At 43.9% G+C, this 24,967-nt stretch overlaps 1 protein-coding gene across 1 annotated transcript in view; it reads right to left on the bottom strand.

Moving 5' to 3' along the window:
- The window catches only part of LOC136872309 (uncharacterized), a 56,074-nt gene extending 31,595 nt beyond the window's left edge, over window positions 1-24,479 (bottom strand). Inside the window, exon 1 of the mRNA XM_068227424.1 lies at window positions 24,388-24,479. Within this exon, the coding sequence (XP_068083525.1) occupies window positions 24,388-24,479 (92 nt within the window). The remainder of the gene's footprint in view (window positions 1-24,387) is intronic.
- Between the last annotated feature and the right edge of the window lie 488 nt (window positions 24,480-24,967).

Here is a 24,967-nt window from a genome sequence, read left to right as displayed (position 1 = left end):
TGGCTGAGGTGGGAATCGAAACCCTCGACGCAGTTGATCTCCCGAAGGTGAATGGAATTTGCTTTACGTCACACCGACACAGATAGGTCTTTTGACGACGATTGGATAGGAAAGGGCTAGGAGGGGGAAGGAAGGGACCATGACCGTAATTAAGGAACCCTCTATCTTCCGAATGCAAGCTAATACTTACGTGACCCAAACCGTGCAGCCACGTTTTTAGTCAAGTTGTTATTATTAAAGAAACAGTGAAAACTGGTACCAAAATATCCATTTTTAGACCTCATTATTGCTGCTGCTGTTTTTTTTTTTTCGCAAACACAGTAATTTTCGAAAATGAAACAAAAAGTGGGTATTACGTACGAAGTGTTATGGCCCAAGACAGACTCTGTGAACTCAGCCTCCGCAGCATCGAATGTGTCATCCAGGGATATAATGCCTTTGCACCCCAGAAAGTATGCTCATGGTCCATTTTCTTTAGAATCAAGTATGAGTTCAGTAAAGTTTTAAAAATGCAAAGATGATAGAAAGATACATTTATTTATATTGTATTCCAATCTCTACAAAGTATGTAACTTTCAAAATAAAATATATTTAAAATTAATTACTTTTTTACCTTTCTTTTTTACAATTGGTTTTACGTCGCACCGACACAGATAGGTCTTATGGCGACGATGGGACAGGATGGGACTAGGAGTGGGAAAGAACCGGCCGTGGCCTAAATTAAGATCCATTTGCCCGGTGTGAAACTCGGAAACCACGGAAAACCATCTTCAGGGCTGCCGACAGTGGGGTTCGAACCCACTATCTCCCGAATACTTGATACTGGCCGCACTTAAGCGACTGCTGCTATCGAGCTCGGACATTTTTACTCTTATAGTAAACCCTTTCTTTCTTTTCTTTCTTTTCCTGCCGCTTTTCCCACACCTGTGGGGTCGCGGGTGCGAACTGCGTCGCACATGTGGATTTGGCCCTGTTTTACGGCCGGATGCCCTTCCTGACGCCAACCCTCTATGGAGGGATGTAAGCACTATTGCGTGTTTCTGTGGTGGTCGGTAGTGTAGTATGTTGTGTGAATATGATGAGGAGAGTGTTGGGACGGACATATACACCCAGTCCCCGAGCCAGAAGAATTAATCAGAAGCGATTAAAATCCCCGACCCGGCCGGGAATCGAACCCGGGCCACTACGCTGACCATTCAGCCAACGAGTCGGACTATAGTAAGTCCTTTGTACATATTAAATGGATATTGACTGCATTACAATATCTGCCGTAGTTAAGTTTATGTGTTTTTTAAGGTACAGCCCCAGCATTTGCGTGGTGTGAAAATGGGTTTTCCGTGGTTTGCCATTTTCACACCAGGCAAATGCTGGGGCTGTACCTTAATTAAGGCCACGGCCGCTTCCTTCCAACTCCTAGGCCTTTCCTATCCCATCGTTGCCATAAGACCTATCTGTGTCGGTGCGACGTAAAGCCCCTAGCAGAAAAAAAAAGGTTTATGTGTTACTGATAGGTTTTATACAATTCCTTTGAGGGGGCCTAATTTTGTTTCCTACAGACGGGCCCGTGTTATATTCGTTATGCCTCTATGCTATACGAATACAAAAACATAATCAAACATAATGAACATCAATCATAAATCAATCACTACTGATTTGCATGTAGGGTGGTAGTCCAGGTGGCAGATTTCCTATCAGTTGTTTACTTGTTAACTATTTTCAACGAATTTCGAAATTTATCGAACATTTTCCTTGATAATTTATTCCAATCCCTTACTCGTCCTATAAATTAATATTTGCTCCAATCTGTCCTCTTGAATTCCAGCTTTATCTTCATATTATGATCGTTATTACTTTTAAAAGCTCCACTCAAGCTTATTCTCCTACTATGTCATTCCACGCCAACTCACCACTGGCAGCTCGAAACATACCGCATAGTCGAGCAGCTCGTCTCCTTACTCCCAAGTCTTCCCAGCCCAAAGTTCGCAACATTTTTGTAACACTACTTCTTTGTCGGAAATCACCCAGAACAAATCGTGCTGCTTTTCTTTCATTTTTGTTCAGTTCTCGTATCAAGTATTCCTGGTGAGGGGTCCCAATATACTGGAGCCAAACTCTAACTGCTGTCTTACCAGAGACTTATATGCCCTCTCCTTTGCATCCTTACTACAACCCCTAAATACTCTCATAACCATGTGAAGAGATCTGTAACCTTTCTTAATTATGTCGTTAATATGATTACCTCATTCCTTATATTAACACCTACGTACTTACATTGTTCCCCCATGAGGTACTTTCACCCCATCAACAGTCCGACTCGTTGGCTGAACGGTCAGCGTACCGTCCTTCGGTTCAGAGGGTTCCCAGCCGGGTCGGGGATTTTAACCTTAATTGGTTAATTCCAATGGCACGGGGGCTGGGTGTATGTGTTGTCTTCATCATCATTTCATCCTCATCACGACGCGCAGGTTGCCTACGGGAGTCAGATAGAAAGACCTGCACCTTGGCGAGCCGAACCCATCCTGGGATATCCCGGGACTAAAAACCATACGACATTTCATACCCCATCAACACAATAATTGGTGAAACTTACAGCTTGACTTTTCATCCAATTTACAATCCTACCATTGTCTGCTGTCCATCTCACTACATTGTTTAAGTCCCCTTGCAGTCCCTCACAATCCTGCAACTTATTTACTAATTTTTACAGTATAACCTATAACATAACGAGAGAAGGAAGGGACGACGTAGAGACGATGATTGGACACGGTTTTTTATGATTTCCAGGCATAAACGTTGCCATTGTGCTAGTTGGAAATAGTGGATTGTGGAGCCGTCTAATTCATGCACAGAAGCTTCCAGACTGAAAACTGAAAGTCATAACAGCCTATAAAGGATACGTACGTTAAGTATGCACGTATGGTAGAGTATACTCTTTGAACAAAATTCTTGAAGACAAGGAAAACCCAATAGGGAACACGAAATACCGTGTGAAATACATTACGATGAACGGAATTAGATTCCAGGAAATCTTGTATGTTATATGACAATTCTGACACTGCGTTAGTGAACATGGATCCACGTCTTGCATAAGGTGTTTCAGGCGATCATAACCAAGATTTGAACTCTGTTCGACAGAGCAGAAACCCGCGCGGCACGTGCAGGGAAAGTGAGATTAGACGTGCGCTCTTGCTCTCTATCGATCTATCGCACCGGTTCTGCAACTAGAATGCTCTACATTTCTTTGCCGCCTCCAATTTTTTCGTATCTTCTGTTTCACCTTCCTGAACCATTAACACTTTCTCTTCACGAGATTTCCAGTAGAGCTTCTGGAAACCAGTCCCGAAGAGGGCGGACATCGTTTCTTTCCAGATATCTCGGACGAATGAGGAAACATTCCCGCTAACAACTCCTCATCGTATAGTCACTCTTCTGTACAGGTGCATTAATAATCCTGTGTATTGACCTTCTTTAGCTTCTGACAATCTTACGAGTCGTCAAGATGTAAATAAACGTCGGTATCAAAAAGAAAATCAGGTTCAGTTTCAGATTCTTCTCTTAGCAGGGAATTACAGCTCCATGCCAAATATAATTAATCTTCCAACTGCAATTTTAAGGTTACAAACACTCACTCACTGCTGATCTGCATTTAGGGCAGTCCCCCAGGTAGCAGATTTCCTATCTGTTCTTTTCCTAGCGTTTTCTTAAATGATTGCAAAGAAATTGGATTTTTTTAACATCTCCCTTGGTAAGTTATTCCAATCCCTAACTCCCCTTCCTATAAACGAATATTTGCCCCAGTTTGTCCTCTTGAATTCCAACTTTATCTTCATATTGTGATGTTTCCTACTTTTAAAGACACAACTCAAACCTATTCGTCTACTATTGTTATTCCACGCCATCTCTCTACTGACAGCTCGGAACATACCACTTAGTCGAGCAGTTCGTCTTTATTTCCTTTTTGACAAATGATATAGGGCACTTGCCATACACTGACTGACAGAGCAAATGCAACACCAAGAAGGAGTGGTCAGAACTTTATGCCAATTGCAGGGTAGACTGACGTCACTGAGATATGCTCATGATGTGAAATGCGCCGCTGTGCTGCGCACGTAGCGAACGATAAATGGGACACGGCGTTGGCGAATGGCCCACTTCGTACCGTGATTTCTCAGCCGACAGTCATTGTAGAACGTGTTGTCGTGTGCCACAGGACACGTGTATAGCTAAGAATGCCAGGCCGCCGTCAACGGAGGCATTTCCAGCAGACAGACGACTTTACGAGGGGTATGGTGATCGGGCTGAGAAATGCAGGTTGGTAGCTTCGTCAAATCGCAGCCGATACCCATAGGGATGTGTCCACGGTGCAGCGCCTGTGGCGAAGATGGTTGGCGCAGGAACATGTGGCACGTGCGAGGGGTCCAGGCGCAGCCCGAGTGACGTTGGCACGCGAGGATCGGCGCATCCGCCGCCAAGCGGTGGCAGCCCCGCACGCCACGTCAACCGCCATTCTTCAGCATGTGCAAGACACCCTGGCTGTTCCAATATCGACCAGAACAATTTCCCGTCGATTGGTTGAAGGAGGCCTGCACTCCCGGCGTCCGCTCACAAGACTACCATTGACTCCACAGCATAGACGTGCACGCCTGGCATGGTGCCGGGCTAGAGCGACTTGGATGAGGGAATGGCGGAACGTCGTGTTCTCCGATGAGTCACGCTTCTGTTCTGTCAGTGATAGTCACCGCAGACGAGTGTGGCGTCGGCGTGGAGAAAGGTCAAATCCGGCAGTAACTGTGGAGCGCCCTACCGCTAGACAACGCGGCATCATGGTTTGGGGCGCTATTGCGTATGATTCCACGTCACCTCTAGTGCGTATTCAAGGCAAGTTAAATGCCCACCGCTACGTGCAGCATGTGCTGCGGCCGGTGGCACTCCCGTACCTTCAGGGGCTGCCCAATGCTCTGTTTCAGCAGGATAATGCCCGCCCACACACTGCTCGCATCTCCCAAGAGGCTCTACGAGGTGTACAGATGCTTCCGTGGCCAGCGTACTCTCCGGATCTCTCACCAATCGAACACGTGTGGGATCTCATTGGACGCCGTTTGCAAACTCTGCCCCAGCCTCGTACGGACGACCAACTGTGGCAAATGGTTGACAGAGAATGGAGAACCATCCCTCAGGACACCATCCGCACTCTTATTGACTCTGTACCTCGACGTGTTTCTGCGTGCATGGCCGCTCGCGGTGGTCCTACATCCTACTGAGTCGATGCCGTGCGCATTGTGTAACCTGCATATCGGTTTGAAATAAACATCAATTATTCGTCCGTGCCGTCTTTGTTTTTTCCCCAACTTTCATCCCTTTCGAACCACTCCTTCTTGGTGTTGCATTCGCTCTATCAGTCAGTGTATTTTAACATAGAGTCTGGGGTAGTTGCAGCTTCTTTGGCAAGTTTCAGCTCTCTCGTTCCCTTTTGTGCCGTTATGAGCTCGTTGTGGAATTGCTTTACGTCGCACCGATATAGAGAGGTATTATGCCGCACGACCAACTGGCCCGATATATATTTGTTGTCGTCTAATACATGTGAGCTTACCTTAACAGCAATGGGATGTAAATTATATTTGTCTTGATTTGCATTCAGAGCAGCCTGAGAATTGCTTTCTCCCAAGTCTTCCCAGCTCAAACTTTGCAACATTTTTGTAACGCTACTCTTTTGTTGGAAATCACCCAGAACAAATCGAGCTACTTTTCTTTGGATTTTTTTCCTGCTCTCGAATCAAGTAATCCTTGTGAGGGTCCCATATACTGGAACCATACTCTAGTTGGAGTCTTACCAGAGACTTATATACCCTCTCCTTTACCTTGTCCAGCGACCGCTGCTCAGCCCGAAGGCCTGCAGATTACGAGGGGTCGTGTGGTCAGCACGACGCATCCTCTCGGCCGTTATTCTGGGCTTTCGAGACCGATGCCGCCATCTTACCGTCAGATAGCTCCTCAATTCTAATCACGTAGGCTGAGTGGACCTCAAACCAGCCCTCAGGTCGAGAGAAAAATCCCTGACCTGGCCGGGAATCAAACCGGGGCCTCCGGGCTAGAGGCAGGCACGCTACCCCTATACCACGGGGCCGGCTAATTTTGCGTTCATGCAACATTATTTTATTTTGAAAACCTGGGATCCCTAATTACAGGGAACCAGTTTGTTTCTTATGTAGTAATGGTCATCTCTTCGTGTCATTTAATAATACGAATCAGTCCAGTAGCGGCGATTGGAAATTAGAAATAGGGGGGGGGGGGCAAAAATGTACAGAAAACAACAAGTACCCGGGTTTGTGGGGATATACCGGGGGAGGGGGGTATGTACATGAAAACTTAAAAAAAGCTACAAAATGGTTAATTTTTTGATTCTTTCTTAGCGAATTTCGACAGAGAGGTAAAGATTAACAGTTCACCAACTTAAGTGGAGTAATAATAGATTTTGAGATTTTGATTCAATACTATACAATAAAACTTTCACCAAAGGAACAATATGACACATTTATTACTATTAAATTTAGGTATGGTCCGCCTCTGTGGTGTAGTGGTTAGTGTGATTAGCTGCCACCCCCGGAGGTCCGGGTTCGATTCCCGGCTCTGCCACGAAATTTGAAAAGTGGTACGAGGGCTGGAACGGGGTCCACTCAGCCTCGGGAGGTCAACTGAGTAGAGGTGGGTTCGATTCCCACCTCAGCCAACCTGGGGGTGGTTTTCCGTGATTTCCCACTTCTCCTCCAGGCAAATGCCGGGATGGTACCTAACTTAAGGCCACGGCCGCTTCCTTCCCACTTCCCTGTCTATCCCTTCCAATCTTCCCATCCCCCACAAGGCCCCTGTTCAGCATAGCAGGTGAGGCCGCCTGGGCGAGGTACTGGTCATCCTCCCCAGTTGTATTCCCCGACCCAGAGTCTGAAGCTCCAAGACACTGCCCTTGAGGCGGTAGAGGTGGGATCCCTCGCTGAGTCCGAGGGAAAAACCGACCCTGAAGGGTAAACAGATTACAATACGATACGAAATTTAGGTATGGCGTGATTATAAGATTAAAAATCATTTAGTATTTGACTATACACTAAGAAACTAACAGACACTAAATAAACTGCCAGACTGACGAATGTCCATGCCCTAAACAAAAAATATATATACGGTATGTACCGCTGTTACCCTTCCTCACAGGACATGCAAAGTCTTCACTAATTGTTGTGGCGCTATACAAATCGGTTAACCGCAACGAACGACATTTTGTGCGTATTATCGGTAGTAATTTTGTTAATAAATGAAAATAAAAGAAAGAATGAGCTGATAAGACAAAAAGTTAAAATCCCCGACCCGGCCGGGAATCGAACCCGGGACCCTCTGAACCGAAGGCCAGTACGCTGACCATTCAGCCAACGAGTCGGACTCACTGATATCAGTTCTCTATTCTTCCAACAAAGTAAGAACTCGTCACTAAAAATTTTTTGCAGCGCTCTGAGAATACGTCAAGCCAAGTTTTGTTTTACTGTCTGTGCTAGCCTCAGTACCTTAGGGAATTCTCCACAAGCGAATTTCCTCTAGGGATAGAAACCAGTCATAACGTGGTAATGGTATCATCCTCGTGTGTACGCTACTGGCACATCAGCCTACGAGCATATTATTCGATAGGAATACTGGACTTCAATCTGTTTTATTTTTGACCCCAAAGAAGCAAGGGTAGTGGTGCAGTCAGTGTTATGAAAAAGAAACTGTAAGACGATCTTGCCAGCAGAGACAGATCATAAAACATTTATACCTGGTGAGCCCCCAGACTGTGAAAAAACGCTACTCCGCTGCCAGACGGTCCTCATTAATTATTCATGTAGATCCTTATTTTCTGTTATTTAGGCCTGCCTATTTTTTATGTCTGAAACTCTTTATCTGCTAAAAGCGTCTAGTGAACTCGGGTATATGCAGTTGTTGTCTTGAGTTTAATTCATATAGGAACCACGCCCATTAGTTCTTTATGCTTACTCTCTTGTTCATAAAAAGACTAGAGATAGGAAGTTCATATTCACAGGACATGTTCATTAGTATGTTCCACAGAAACGATTAGCATTTCAGTCACCTAGGTTCTGCGTGTGTCCTGTTGCCTAGTAGGCACTGAGTCCTCCATGGGCACTGATAACTTGTTCCATGCGTGATGATATCGACGCGTATAAGGCGCGAATGACGTCCTGGGGTACTGCCATCCATGCTGCATTCACCTGGTTTCACAGTTCAGCTTTGGTGATTGGCATTGGGTCACAGCGCCTCACCCGTCGTTTCACCATATCCAACACATTTTCGATTGGCGACAAGTCCGGTGATCGGTCGGGCCAGGTCAATAGTCTGACATCCTGTGACAACAAGAAGGCATGTGTTCGTGCAGCAACATGTGGTCGCGGATTGTCCTGTTGAAATATGGCGTCTGGGGTGTCATGCAGAAAGGGTATGGCTACGTGTCGCAGGATATCATTCACGTAGGTCAAACTGGTCACAGTGCCCTGGACACGCACCGAATGCGATTTGTGGTTGTACCCAATAGCACCCCACACCATAAGGCCTTGAATTGGCGCTGTATGTCTTGTGCGAATGCAGTCAATGTGATGCCTCTCCCCCTGTCTGCGGCGAACGAAAATTTGGCCATCATTTTCAAACAAACAGAACGTGGATTCGTCTGAAAACACTATCTGCTGCCATTCCTGTCCCCAGTGACGTCGTTCCATACCCCATTGCAGTCTAGCATGTTTATGCACATTAGTCAAAGGTTAGCGAAGAAGAAGACGACGTGCCGGTAACCCAGACCGTAATAAACGGCGATGGACTTTCATTCTTGATAGTGTTCGATGTGTTACACTGTTCCACTGTTGCGCCAGAGCCGAGGAGGACGCAGATCTGTCCTGCAATGCTATTCGGTTGAGGTGACGATCATCTCAGGGGGTGGTCTGGGTGGTGCGACCAGACCCAACTTGTCGTCTTCTACGGCCTTCTGTGAACCATTCTCTACACACCCGTTGCAATGCCGTCACACCTCGTCCCACACGATCGGCAATTTCCCGGATGGATGCATCACGTTCTCTCATGCCAATAATGCGCTCTCTTTCAAACTAACTCATTTGACGCTACGGTTCTCTCATACGTCTGCGAGGCATCCGGCACGTCTGCTAAAGTCACACTGATCCATCACCTTCGATTTATAGCGACAACGAGAGCCGCAGGCACATTTTACCAGTCGGTGGTGGTGCGCCGAGATATCGATGTGGACCTTGAACCTGAGGGCCGATATGGTTCAAATGCTAATCATTTATTCAGAACGTACTAATGCACATGTCCTGTGAATATGAACCTATCTGTAGTCTTTCAAGGTGTTCTGGTTTTTATGAACATGAGTGTATACTGGTATATTGTATTATATACACTGACTGAGAAAATGTCATGGGATAGCGGAGCACTGATGCGCAGGTGTGTTGTCTGCGCAGCACACGCCCCCTGTGCCAGCGGCAGTTGTATAGGAGACCTTGTGAGCAGTGGCTGTGCATGTGACAGGTGTAACATGGAACGTCGTCGTGAGCTGATACCGTTCGAACGGGGTATAGCGGTCGGTGCCCGACGGATGGGAAGTGCGATTTCGGAAGTGGTGCGGGAATTCGGCTTCACACGATCAACCGTGTCCAGGGTGTATCGTGAATGGTTGAATGCGGGTGTCACCGTCCACAACAGACGAACGACTGGCCGTCCAGCCACCCTCGATGACCGTGACCGGCGATATCTGAGATGGATTGTCAATAGTGACAGACGGGCAACCGTGCAACAAATCACGGCTTAATTCAACACAGGCCGTGCTAGACACGTCTCCCAGTGGACAATCCATAGACACATGGGTTCTATGGGGTATGGGAGCCAGCGCCGCACACGGGTGGCACTGTTAACCCAACGTCATCGGGCACAACGACGCGCATTTGTCACCAGTCACCAGGGATGGACACTGAAACAATGGCGTAACGTAATATGGTCGGACGAATCACGATTTCAACTGCACCATGCCGATGGGAGGCACCGTGTATGGCGCAGACCACATGAAGCGATGGCTCCCGCCTGGCTCGAAGGTGTGGTTCAAGGCGCTGGTGTCTCTGTTATGGTCTGGGGTGCATTTTCCTGGCATGGAATGGGCCCCCTAGTTGTTCTGGAAGAGACTTTGAATGGTACGCGGTATGTTGAGCTGCTCGGAGATCATCTCCACCCATTTTGGGCCTTCCAGCGCCCAGACGGTTCTGCGGTGTTTCAAGATGATAACGCGCCGCCACATCGCTCCCACGTCGCCCGGGAATGGTTCCAGGAACATGCAGCGGAGGTCCAACGACTGCCATGGCCACCCAGGAGCCCCGATATGAACCCTATCGAGCATATCTGGGATGTCCTGGAACGCAGGCTTCGTGCCATGGATCCTGCACCCACGAACAGACCAGCATTGGCGGCCGCTCTGCAAACGATTAGGTGTCAGCTGCGTCCAGATGACTACCAGGGACTTGTCCACTCACTTCCACGGCGTCTCACTGCAGTTCGCAGGGCCAGAGGAGGCCTCAAACGCTATTAGGTGACTATCCCATGACATTTGCTAAGTCAGTACATTTTACAAGTTACTCCAGAGCAGCAGGAAAGTGCATTAACAGCAGGCTATCCATGAGAATTTTACATTTTTGTTGCACAACTTAACTGCAATATACACCATGATGGCTCTCGGATTTGCGAGGGAAATGATCGTTGGCTTGTGGGGAGAGCTTTTGTCGTTTTAAAGGATAACATCGAGACTGATGCTGAAAAATTCAGATTGTCTTCAGAATGTTCAGTATTTCAAGCGGAACTCTGTGCTATACAACCGGCAATTCAATGGATTAAGAGTCACAATTGTAATGTACGTATTTTGAGCGATTCTTACGCTGCTGTGAATGCAAATCAAGACAAATATAATTTACATCCTATTGCTGTTAATATAAGCTCACATGTATTAGACTACAACAAACATATACCGGGCCAGTTGGTCGAGTGGTTAGGGGCGAGGAGCTGTAAGCTTGGACCCGGGGGATAGTGTGATCGAACCCCACTGTCGGCAGCCCTGAAGATGGTTTTCCGTGTTTTCCCATTTTCACACCAGGCAAATGCTGGGGATATACCTTAATTGAGGCCACGGCTGTTTCCTTCCCACTCGTAGGCCTTACCTGTCCCATCGTCGCCACACCTCTCTATATCGGTGCGACGTAAAGCAATTCCACAACAAACATTTCTGCATGAAATGGGTACAAGCTCATAACAGCATAAAAGGGAACGAGAGAGCTGACACTTGCCAAAGAAGCTGCAACCACCCCAGACTCTCTGTTAAAATATGGCAAGTGCCCTATGTCATTTGTCAAAAAGGAAATAAAAACGTACCGTATACGGAAAATATATAGAATAAACTATGGGTAACTACCTCAAGAGGTCAGCTTATAAGGAATTTTTTCTTTCCGAAGATCCAGGATAGACTGAATAGTAGATTAACACATGACCATATTCTAACACAGTTTATGTCAGGACATGAACAATTTCGCTCATATTTTATTAGGTTTAGAATTAATATTCAGAAGCCCTACACTTGTACCTGTCAAATACCACGAACTGTTTATAATCTTTTATCTGAATTAGTAATTCACTTATACATGTGTGAGATACAGTATCAAGCACCTTTTATTGCTTTAAACAAAATTGCTGTTATAATACGTTTGCTAAAGTTTTCCATTTTATTTACAAGTCGTCCCAGTTTTAACTTTTAAGTTAGTTGTTATTTGATGTATTAATCTAGTTTTGTTATCTATAGCCCTAATACACCATGTGTAAAATAGGGGTTGTACTTGGATAATCAACAAAAATAAAATTGTATTATTGATTATGTCCGACTCGTTGGCTGAATAGTCAGCGTACTGGCCTCTTCGGTTCAGAGGGTCCCGGGTTCGGGGATTTTAACCTTCATTGGTTAATTCCAATGGCCCGGGGGCTGAGTGTTTGTGATGTCCCCAACATCCCTGCAACTCACACACCAGACATAACACTATCCTCCACCACAGTAACACGCAGTTACCTACGCATGGCAGATGCCGCCCACCCTCATCGGAGGGTCTGCCTTACAAGGGCTGCACTCGGCTAGAAATAGCCACACGAAATTATTATTATTATTATTATTATTATTATTATTATTATTATTGTTGTTGTTGTTGTTGTTGTTGTTGTATGTCCTCCGCTCTCTCCGCTCAGCGCCTGCCAGCCGAACGCACGCCAACGTGTATATTTCGAGACTCGACGCGCAGCCTTCAGTGCGCGTGCCTGGAACGTCGAGTGCTGTATAAAAGGAGCTCCTTGCCTGTCACTCACCAGGATTCTCCCCAGTGTCCTGCTCCAGAATACACTGTACGTCGAACACGAAGGCTACTCCTCTTAAAAATGTGTCTCGGCCAGGTGGACGGAATTCTGGTAGTATGAGGTTTCACCTCAGGTCACTGCTCCACTTTTCCCGTTCCTTCATCCACGTCGAGCCCCGATGCTGTACTCTACACATCCCCAATCTCACTCAGGCTCTGACACACACATTAGATTCTCTAATTGTAAACTTAGCTGTCATTCTATGCAAGCTCATGAACTCAGACACTTCAAGTTAGAAGGAACTCTCTTAGCTAATCTATGCTAGTGAAACTGATAGTTTTCGACTATCACGAACTGAACATTCCTACGAACTATCTTTTCAAGATAGAAGCTAGTGTAAATACCCTCAGAGTGTACATAGTGTATAGAAACAGAAACTCTCTCAAGATTAATTTTCTACTTTGCTTCAAGACAATTTTATGTTTATTTCCTGTAAATTTCTGTGTGAAGCAAATAAATAAGTTGTGTTCTTGTAAACCTTACCTTCTTTACAACAAGTATTATTATTATTAATATTATTATTATTGTTTAAAGGAGCCCGCCTAGTGGCCACATTGTTAAGGCGTTGAAGTCTAAACATTTTGACTCCATGGTTAGCCGGTTCGATTCCCGTTGATCGATAAAATTTTCACCATCAGAATGCTAGCCGGCAGGGTAAGGGAGATGGTTGTATACAATTTCTAATCACTAGATTGCATGCCAAAAGCCCAGATTAAATTGCCAAACTCTCCGCAGTGCCCATATGGAGTAAGGGCATATGACGCTGTTGATGCTGATTCATCCGTCGGTTGGGGACGTCAAGCCTTGAGCAGACCCCTTTGTGCTATTCGACAGGAGTAGGCTATGTGGCGGCACCGGGTTTCACCCCCTCCCTTCCTACTATCATATATCACGTCATTCATTTCATTCCATTGACTCGTCTGATGAGGCTGACGTCAGGAGGGGCATCCGGTCATGAAAACCCGCCGCAACAGATTCATTTCACCCCATACCTGATCCCGTAGAGAAACGGGACAAGGGTTGGACACACAAAACAATTGATTTGTTGCCGTTGATGCTTTCACGGCCCGTATTTAAAGACATGATATAGGCTTTTGGGTTTATGCATTGTCAAGAAAATAAGGTGAAATTCTTTACGTTTCGCAGAGAACAATTGATTATTTTTGAAGTCGAAGTACAAAAAAAAAAACCGTCCGATTAAATTGGCACTATTGTTATGTCTGTTGTTATTATTGCTGCATAACTAGTTGTGTACTCATCGTGATCTGGTACTCTCTGGCGGACAGTCCTTCACAAGATGTTCCACAGTCACCAGTTGGAGAGTTGCGGGTTTTGGGTTTATGCCGCGTGAACGAAGACAACACAGCTAAAATTTTCAAGTTTCGCGAAGGCTTTGTTGTCTGGTAACACACATCTAGTGGTCAACGATTTGTCAAGCAAGAAGGCTCGCAATACGGGCATGGTTAATGACTATTTAGAAAATGCCTTGGAGGAAGTATCCAATTAGTATTGTACTGTGTATGTCTCAACAAACCATACTTTCACTAGTTCTGTATAGCGGTGTTGAAAGTTTCCGAAATTAGACGAGCTTAAGAAACTAACTGGTATGTATGTGAATGAAGTTGAAGTCTGGCGTTGCTTCTACTAAATTGTACCTGGCCTCTCACTTTTGACATAAATATGTCATGGCTGGGGCTCATCTGAAAATTTGCGTTACGGAAGTTACGTGTTCAGGCTAGATGGATAGCCAGACAATGTTACCTAGCAACCGTTGTTAGTGGGATCAGAATAAATAATCCGCGATCTCTCTCTCGTTCTCCTCAACCTGATGGTTGGTGGGTAGCATGACTGTCCTCGTCCAACGACCTTCTATCCTGAGCCAGTTGCTGGATTAGCCGTCCTCTTCTAGTCTTTCCACCATGATGAATGCTGGAGTAAATGACCTATCCAACTACATCTTCTTTTCGCGATCATTTTCTCTAGACTGATGGTTTCTTCAGCTCTCTTGAGAACTTCTTCATTTGTTAGCCTGTGAGTCTGGGGTATTCGTAACAGTCGACACCAGCACCACATTTTGAATGCATCTATTCTTTTCTTATCAGCCTTTATTAGAGTCCAGGTTTCAGAGCCATAGGTCGCAATGCTCCAAATGAAGCTCTTAATGAAATACTGTACTTTCTTACTGGCAGGGATATTGCATTGGAGGTCAATAGGCTTCTTTCTTTATTGAAAGCGATACCGGTATGCAGATGACATGAAATGGTGTATGGCTTTTAGTGCCGGGAGTGTCCGAGGACATTTTCGCCTCTCCCGTAGGCGACCTGCGCGTCGTGATGAGGATGAAATGATAATGAAGACGACACATACACCCAGTCCCCGTGCCAGCGAATTTAACCAATCATGGTGAAAATTTCCGACCCTGACGGGAATCAAACCCGGGACCCGTGTGGCCAAAGGCCAGCACGCTAACCACTTAGCCATGGAGCCGGACGATATGCAGATGATACTGTTCTACTTCCAACAAGCGCTGAAGATCTGCAGACATTACTAACCTGTGTGGTTGAACACAGTGCTGCAGCAGGTCTGCGTTTAAACACGGAAAAGACCAAAGTAATGGTCATAAGCAAACATGCCATTCAACCTGTTCATTTGACAGTAGCTGGCTTATCACTGGAGCAAGTCCAACGCTTTAAGTATCTCGGTAGCGCACTTGATCACAGCTGGAACAATGCTGTTGAAATTAGCTCCGGGATTGAACAGGCAAGGTCTGCTTTCAAGAGAATGAGCAAACTTCTCTGTCACAGGGACTTTAAAATCAATCTCCGTCTCCGTTTACTTCGGTATTATGTATTTTCTGCCTTATTGTATGGTGCCGAAACTTGGACCTTAACAGAGAACACCACCAAAAAACGTCGATCTTTTGAGATGTGATGCTAGCGACGGCTGCACAGAATACGTAACACTAAAGTACTCCAACGCCTGAACAAAGAGCTAGAGGTCATGCAAAACATTAAAAAATTCTTCAATACTTTGGCATATCATTCGAAATGATAAATATAGACTCCTTCAGCTTATCTTACAAGTTAAAATTGAAAGAAGGAGAAGTAAGGGAAGAAGGAGAATATCTTGGCTACGGAATCTACGAGGATGGTATGGGCTCAGTACTCCCAATATTTTCCGAGTTGCTGAGAACAAGAACCAGATCGCACTGATGACAGCCGACATCCAATGAGGATATGGTAGAAGAAAAAGAACCGTGCAGTCTATGTCTTATGGTTGGTGACCATGTGAAAATAGCAGCCGTTGATGGATGGCCATGACCGAGAGAGAAATGTATGATCATTTTATTTTCGCAAAGGGAAAAGTGGTTCTTTTTATCTGTCCTATCTGACTTCCGTTGGTTCGTGTTCTCATCCGACGCCGAGCTTATTAGGTTTGTGAGACCAGGGGATTCTTTCATTTTCACGCACTTCGTGGCTTTTAACGATACCTCTATCTTCGAAAGATCATCCATTCCTTTTTCTGTACTGAATAGAGTTAAAAATGGGTGCCTAAGCTATTTCCTGTTTGAAATTTTGCTTATACGGTATTTTAAGTTGTCCTCCGTTCTTCTCAGGTTTAAAAATCTGTGTATAAGTTGCTCTTCAGTCGGTTAATATGTTAACGGAAGCTCAGTTAGTGTACAGTATATTGTGTTGTCAATAATATTATAGAAATTTAAAAATAACTTACGTACCGGTAATATGAAGGACTGCCAACGTAGTTGTAGGAATTGCAATTAATATGTTCAACTACACAAGATGAAAGTACAAATCTATTTTGTAAGCAAGTAATTAACTAAAAGCCTTTTTGGTTCGTTAAGCTATGTTATGCTACACCTGCGACTGACTAGAACAGCGCTATGCCGTCGTCTTGGTCTCCCTCTACTTCTCCTACCCTCCATAACAGAGTTCATTACTCTCCTAGGTAATCTATTCTCCTCCATTCGCCTCACATGACTCCACCACCGAAATTATGCGTACAGCTTCATCCAACGAGTTCATTCCTAACTTAACCTTTATATCCTTGTTTCGAATACCCTCCTGTCATTGTTCCCACCTGTTCGTACCAACAATCATTCTCGCTACTTTCATGTCTGTCATTTCTAACTTATGAATAAAATATTCTGATTGCAGCCAGCTTTCACTCCCGTAAGGGGAAAGAGTTAAAAATTCGCCTGCAAACATATTATTTTTCTGCACGCCTACCTACTTTCTTCTTTCTGAAAATATTCGATATCTGTCAAAGAATCAAGAGAAGCTGTCTTCCTATAGTATGTTTTTTTAAAGTCAACGCATTATTTTACAATTTCCAGTGTTCATCAGCGGCCATCATTATGAATTCACATTAAGACATTGACATTGTAAATAATTTGTCTTTAGTTACATACATCCGGAAGAGGCTCTGAAGTTCAAGACAGGGAACATCGCTTCTTATTTATTCAAACCATTCTACTTTCTAGGCCCACTTCTTACTCGAGAGTTCTGTAGAAAGATAACTGCTGTTGAATTCGGGTGTGTACCATCGTAGGTAGTGCAAATGTCGTAGTCGTGAAGTGCGTCACCCGCTATCACTCAGCGAGGCTACCCGTGTACACCCAGCACAAAGAGCAGTTTGCTTATATATCGGTATTAATACGGAATATAATTTTTATGAAGCTAAATAGCTAACAAGAATCCGAGTTACGCCCAAGGAAGCATCATTCTGACGCATAGTCCTTGGTAAATAAGGTGAACAACACATTCTTTTGATCCTGCCCCACTACATGATCACGTTTTCAAGGATGATGACATGTCATTTTAAATTGCCAAGAAATTGTTGAGCACTGAGTCCGTAACGCCAGGTGGAGTTGGTGGGAAGTAAGATTCGATTTGTGTTACAGTGTCTTCAGACTTTCTTTTTTTTTCCTAGTGGTTTATCGTTGTACTAACACTATAATCTATTAGTTTCATGGTCCGTATTGATAGTTCAAGTACAAGTATGAAGGATGAGTTCTCCACCTAATCAATACTTTTTTACATAGTGTCAATATTATTTACATAAAAAGACAGTACCGGTTTCGACCCGTAAATAGGTCATCTTCAGCAGCTAGAGAACCTACTTATCAATCAATCAATACTGATCTGCATTTAGGGCAGTCGCCCAGGTGGCAGATTCCCTATCTGTTGTTTTCCTAGCCTTTTCCTAAATGATTTCAAATAAATTGGAAATTTATTGAACATCTCCCTTGGTAAGTTATTCCAATCCCCAACTCCTCTTCCTATAAATGAATATTTGCCCCAGTTTGTCCTCTTGAATTCCAACTTTATCTTCATATTGTGATCTTTCCTACTTTTATAAACGCCACTCAAACTTATTCGTCTACTAATGTCATTCCACGCCATCTCTCCGCTCACAGCACGGAACATACCACTTAGTCGAGCAGCTCTCCTTCTTTCTCACAATTCTTCCCAATCCAACCTTTGCAACATTTTTGTAACGCTACTCTTTTGTCGGAAATCACCCAGAACAAATCAAGCTGCTTTTCTTTGGATTTTTTCCAGTTCTTGAATCAGGTAATCCTGGTGAGGGTCCCATACACTGGAACCATACTCTAGTTGGGGTCTTACGAGAGACTTATATGCCATCTCCTTTACATCCTTACTAAAACCCCTAAACACCATCATAACCATGTGCAGAGATCTGTACCCTTTATTTACAATCCCATTTATGTGATTACCCCAATGAGATCTTTCCTTATATTAACAAATAGATAATTACAATGATCCCCAAAGGGAACTTTCACCCCATCAACGCAGTAATTAAAACTGAGAGGACTTTTCCTATTTGTGAAACTCACAACCTGACTTTTAACCCCGTTTATCAACATACCATTGCCTGCTGTCCATCTCACAACATTTTCGAGGTCTCGTTGCAGTTGCTCACAATCTTGTAACTTATTTATTACTCTGTACAGAATAACATCATCCGCAAAAAGCCTTACCTCTGATTCCACTCCTTTACTCATATAATTTATATATATAAGAAAACATAAAGGTCCAATAATACTGCCTTGAGGAATTCCCCTCTTAATTATTACAGGGTCAGATAAAGCTACGCCTACTCTAATTCTCTATTTTCTAAAAATATAGCAACCCATTCAGTCACTCTTTTGTCTAATCCAGTTGCGCTCATTTTTGCCACTAGTTTCCTATGATCCACCCTATCAAATGCTTTAGACAGGTCATACGCGATACAGTCCATTTGACCTCCTGAATCCAAGATATATGCTATATCTTGCTGGAATACTACAAGTTGAGCTTCAGTGGAATAACCTTTCCTAAACCCAAACTGCCTTCTATCGAACCAGTTATTAATTTCGCAAACATATCAAATATGATCAGAAAGAATCCCCTCCCAAAGCTTACATGCAACGCATGTCAAACTTACTGGCCTGTAATTTTCATCTTTATGTCTATCTCCCTTTCCATTATACACAGGGGCTACTATAGCAATTCTCCATTCATTTGGTATAGCTCCTTACACCAAACAATAATCAAATAAGTATTTCAGATATGGTACTATATACCAACCCATTGTCTTAAGTATATCCCCAGAAATCTTATCAATTCCAGCCGCTTTTCTATTATTGAACTTTTGTATCTTATTGTAAATGTCATTGTTATCATATGTAAATTTTAATACTTCTTTAGCCTTAGTCTCCTCCTCTACCTGGACATTATCCTTGTAACCAACAATCTTTACATACTACTGACTGAATACTTCTGCCTTTTGAAGATCCTCACATACACACTCCCCTTGTTCATTAATTATTCCTGGAATGTCCTTCTTGGAACCTGTTTCTGCCTTAAAATACCTATACATACCCTTCCATTTTTCACTAAAATTTGTATGACTGCCAATTATGCTTGCCATCATGTTATCCTTAGCTGCCTTCTTTGCTAGTTTCAATTTTCTAGTAAGTTCCTTCAATTTCTCCTTACATCTACAGCCATTTCTAACTCTATTTCTTTCCAGTCTGCACCTTCTTCTTAGTCTCTTTATTTCTCTATTATAATAAGGTGGGTCTTTACCATTCGTTACCTCCCTTAAAGGTACAGACCTGTTTTCGCATTCCTCAACAATTTCTTTAAACCTATCCCAGAGGCTGTTTACATTTTTATTTATCGTTTTCCACCGATCATAGTTACCTTTTAGAAACTGCCTCATGCCTGCTTTATCAGTCATATGATACTGCCTAATAGTCCTACTTTTAAGACCTTCCTTTCTATCACATTTATTTTTAACTACGACAAAAACAGCTTCATGATCACTAATACCATCTATTACTTCAGTTTCTCTATAGAGCTCATCTGGTTTTATCAGTACCACATCCAGGATATTTTTCCCTCTGGTTGGTTCCATCACTTTCTGAATAAGCTGTCCTTCCCATATTAACTTATTTGCCATTTGTTGGTCATGCTTCCTGTCGTTCGCATTTCCTTCCCAGTTGACATCTGGTAAATTCAGATCTACCGCTACAATCACATGTCTTTCCTTGTCGTTTCCTACATAGCTGATTATCTTGTCAAATAATTCTGAATCCGTGTCAGTGCTACCCTTTCGCGGTCTGTACACTCCAAATATATCAAGTTGCCTATTATCTTTAGAAATGAGCCTTACACCTAGAATTTCATGTGTCTCATCTTTAACTTTTTCGTAGGTTACAAATTCTTCTCTCACCAGAATGAATACTCCCCCTCCCACCATTCCTATCCTATCTCTACGATACACACTCCAGTACCGTGAGAAAATTTCTGCATCCATTATATCATTTCTCAGCCATGATTCAACTCCCATTACAATATCTGGTAAATATATACTGTATATCTATTAAATTACTCAATTCTATTCCTTTCTTTACAATACTTCTACAGTTCAACACTAACAATTTTATGTCATCCCTACTTGATTTCCAGTTCCCTGTTCCCTTATCACCGCTCCCTAGGCCACCCTGTTTCCCTGAATGTACCTCCCTATTACCCTTCCAAACAAATTTCCTAACTTATACGTACCACTGCGGTTTAAGTGAAGGCCATCTGAGCGCAGATCCCTATCTCCTACCCACCCATTAGGTTCTAGAAATTTCACTCCCAGTTTCCCACATACCCACTCCATAGTCTCATTTAATAGCGACTGTATAGAATAAATACTACTAAAATTAAAATTAAACAAGGATGCCAATAAATAAACATGATATAGACTGAGTATAAGCTATGTGTCCGTGAAGTAGTTGATGAACCTCTTATTCTAAGGAACACGACGCCTTCGTATATTTTCGGCACAACAATGCACTTTAAACATCTCATAAACCGTTGGACATAATAGTGGCATTTAACACAGATAACTTGACACCTGAATGTCAGTGATTCTTGATAAACTCTAAGAACTGTATCCAATTCCAACCTCAGTAAATGTAATTTTTGAAAATAGTCCCTTAACCCAAAAACTGTACCATATGTATATATCTTAACATTAAGTCATTTTAGAATAGTGGTATCATGTTTATTTATTGACATCCTTGTTTAATTTTAATTTTAGTAGTATGTAGTCTGTACAGTCGCTATTAAGTAGGTTCTCTAGCAGCTGAAGATGACCTATTTACGGGTCGAAACCGGTACTGTCTTTTTATGTAAATAATATTGACACTATGTAAAATAAAGTATTGATTAGGTGGAGAACTCATGCTTCACACTTGTACTAACACTTCAAAGGCGACGGGAGGGTGGGAAAGGGCTAGAATAAGGATGTGAAATCAGAAATATATGGTGGTGGTGGGTGGGAGGACAGAGGGCTTAACTACTAGTGTTTATTTCACGCAATACCCGAAGGGGTACGGGGTATATAATTCCCCAGTTAGTGAATTACCCCCTCCCCCAGAGAAAAATAAATTTTAAATATTTTTGATTAATAATAATTTCGTATGGCTATTTCTAACCGGGTGCATCCCTTGTAAGGCAGATCCTCCAATGAGGGTGGGCGGCATCTGCTATGTGTAGGTAACTGCGTGTTATTGCGGTGGAGGATAGTGTTATGTGTGGTGTGTGAGTTGCAGAGATGTTGGGGACAGCACAGACACCCAGCCCCCGAACCACTGGAATTAACCAATGAAGGTCAAAATCCTCGACCCCACCGGAAATCGAACCCAGGATCCTCTGAACCGAAGGCCAGTATTCTGTTGTTATAACAAGAATGATACACATGGGAAGGTTATTCCGTTTGTACACTCCTTTGTCCTATTGGCTACCTATCGGAAACACCCTCTCCAAGAAGTACAGGCGTGGTACAAGCTCGAGCTACAGTACTTAGAGCGAAGACAAGGGAAGAGGGCTTCAAGTCCGGGTTTTAGATGGACTTGCCATAGTAAAACATGAACAATAGACTGCAGGTGCGGAGTTGCCACCGCTACGTTGCTTTGTTGCTCAAGGTCTCGCAGTTATTCTATAATTTTTATATTATGTGTATTATTGCTTGGGTTTTTATGAAATTATGGACAGTAAAAAACATTAATTCGACTTCTGTATGTGTTCTACATTTTCCCTCATTATTTTATAATGCAAGAATCCCTCCCGGGTAATTCTAGTGTGGAAGAACCTTTGAGAACAAATCATCGGTGGGGGAAAACCCTCCCTGTCGCGATTTCGTACCTTGGCTAGGATTGGGAAGATAACGACCGTGGCCTTAATTAAGGTACAGCCCCAGCATTTGTGTGAAAATGGGAAATCATGGAAAAGCAGCTTCAGGGTTGCTGGCGATCTTTCTGCTTCTAATTCGATTTTGTGACTAATGTTCAAAACATGCAACAGTAGTTTCTAGGATGTCCTCGTCTCTGGAAATGTGGAGCAGTCAACATTTATATTATTTTGAGATACTGAAGGCATTTCAATAATTTGTCACTGTGTTTCGGGCAGCCTCGTCGGGTAGGGGTGGCGTACCTGCCTCTTACCTGAACAGCTTGAATTCGAATCCCGACCAGCCCACTGATTTGAATTCTAGACTGAGGGTTGAAATGGGGTTTATTCAGCCTCGTGAGACCAACATGAAGAGCTGTCGGATATGAGAGGCAGTGTACTCAGTCAAGCAATAGGCTGAAAATACTGTCACGCTGATCACTTTGAAATCCAGTATCTGCAGGCCATCTCGCTGAGCGAGCAGTCGTCTTGGCAGGCTAAGTACCAACTGGACTGTTACACCATGGGTTGGTTTGTTTGTTTTTATAACAGTATCTCACAGCCATGGGACAGTGTTACACAACATATAACCTATTAGTTCACTCTTGGTGAATGCATTATATAAAAACAAGAGTATATAGATTTCTCTTTCATCACGACAATGGTCCAGTGAGTGTAGTGAGGCTCGCTTCAGTGAACACAGTTCATGATAGTGAACTCGAACTGAAGACTCATTTGCAGCCCCTAGTGACTTCTATTTATTTAGCACACTGAAAAACAGCACCCGCGGAACACAATTAGAGTGACGATGCCCTTATGGCGATTGACGAATTCTTATGTAAAGTTAAAAAATATAACAAAAATATTTGAACGCTGGTGGATTTACAGTTTTGGCTTACCACCTTCTGTTGTGTTCTAAGAAAACTTAGTCTATTTCAGTTTAAAGTCTTATTCTTCTTCTTCTTCTTCTGTTTACCCTCCAGGTTCGGTTTTTCCCTCGGACTCAGCGAGGGATCCTACCTCTACCGCATCAAGGGTAGTGTCCTGGAGCTTCAGACTCTGGGTCGGGGAATACAACTGGGAAGGATGACCAGTACCTCGCCCAGACGGCCTCACCTGCTATGCTGAACAGGCCTTGTGGGGGATGGGAAGATTGGAAGGGATAGACAAGGAAGAGGGAAGGAAGCGGCCGTGGCCTTAAGTTAGGTACCATCCCGGCATTCGCCTGGAGGAGAAGTGGGAAACCACGGAAAACCACTTCGAGGATGGCTGAGGTGGGAATCGAACCCACCTCTAGTCAGTTGACCTCCCGAGGCTGAGTGGACTTCGTTCCAGCCCTCGTACGGTACCACTTTTCAAATTTCGTGGCAGAGCCGGGAATCGAACCCGGGCTTTCATGGGTGGCAACTAATCACACTAACCACTACACCACAGAGGCGATCAATTTAAATTCTCTTCAGCCATTTTCTCGTGATGCCCGTACAGGCAGACGGACAGACATGACGGAACATTACAAAGTGAATTTTCTTGTTACTGTGGACACGACCGATACAGAAATACAATCCTTTTAAAATTCTGACAGTATACAGACAAAACTCTTGTTCTATGTATATAGATACGGCTTGTTTAACTTGCGAGGGTGCCACACGAAGTAGAATTTTTCTCTTTCAGATACAGCCGGGAGTTGTGATTGCTGTGTAGTGTTCTATGCTTCTTTTCTCTGTCAGTTGTTTGTTCAGGACTGGTAAAATATGTATCGAGTGAGTCCAGGAATATGTCCATAGGATGATCGTCTCTTTGTTTATCTATTGCCATTTTTCTTAGTTCTTTGCACGCCAAAGCTGGTCTGGTATTTTGTTTTAAAAGGGTCTCTACATGTCTGATTCTAGCGTTGCTGCTTGCTTTCGTAGCCGTTTAAATGCGTCAAAATTGTCTTGTCTCGGTGATCGGTGGATGCAGAGAGGGTCTCGGTCCACAAGTGGCCACGGCTGGTCCGTGGTTCGACAGCTCTGCACTCCGACCGGCCAACCGAGCAGAGGGGGAGGGAGTGGACACGTCTCTACCGTGGCTCTACGCCTCTGTATTCGGGAGACGAAAAGGGGCTGGTCCCCACCGTCGGCTGTTTTGAGAATGGTTTTCCTTTCTCCTGCACTAACCCTCTCACCTTCTCCGCACATCTTCTTCTCCGTTACAAATCTCCCTACCGCCTGGGAAGCCCTTGCATCGGTTGTTGTTCAGACTTTCTGTATGCGGCATCTCGTCTTGCTATTGGCTCGTTTAGCTCCAGACTTAGCCACGGTGCTGGGGCTCGTGTTCACTGAACTGTTTCCAGCTGGGCGTGTCGGTCATAGAGCACGGTCAGATATTCGTTAAATTTGTTTACTTAAATATCAATGTCGTCAACTGTCAGTACGTGGTGCCATGAAACATCTAGTACGTCATCATTTAGAGAGATCTCTGAATGTAATCTTCTATCTGTTTTTGATTGTACCTTGAAGCATAATGTCATGTTTTATATTCCTGTATGACATAATTAGGGACTGCCAGGCCGAATCGGTAGAGGTGTGCTCGGTTCACCCGGAAGGACGTGGGTTCGAAACCCTGTCAGGAAGTCGTAAAATTTAAGAAACGAGGTTTCCACTTCCAGAGGTGCACATGGTTCTGAGGTTCACTCAGCCTACACTAAAAATGAGTACCAGGTTAATTCCTGGGGGCAAGGCGGCCGGGCGTAGAGCTAACCACTC

The sequence above is a fragment of the Anabrus simplex genome, chromosome 4, assembly GCF_040414725.1.
Source record: "Anabrus simplex isolate iqAnaSimp1 chromosome 4, ASM4041472v1, whole genome shotgun sequence".
NCBI lineage: Eukaryota > Metazoa > Arthropoda > Insecta > Orthoptera > Tettigoniidae > Anabrus > Anabrus simplex.
The sequence above is the reverse complement of the archived record's forward strand: the minus strand, read 5'-3'. Positions and strand labels throughout refer to the sequence as shown.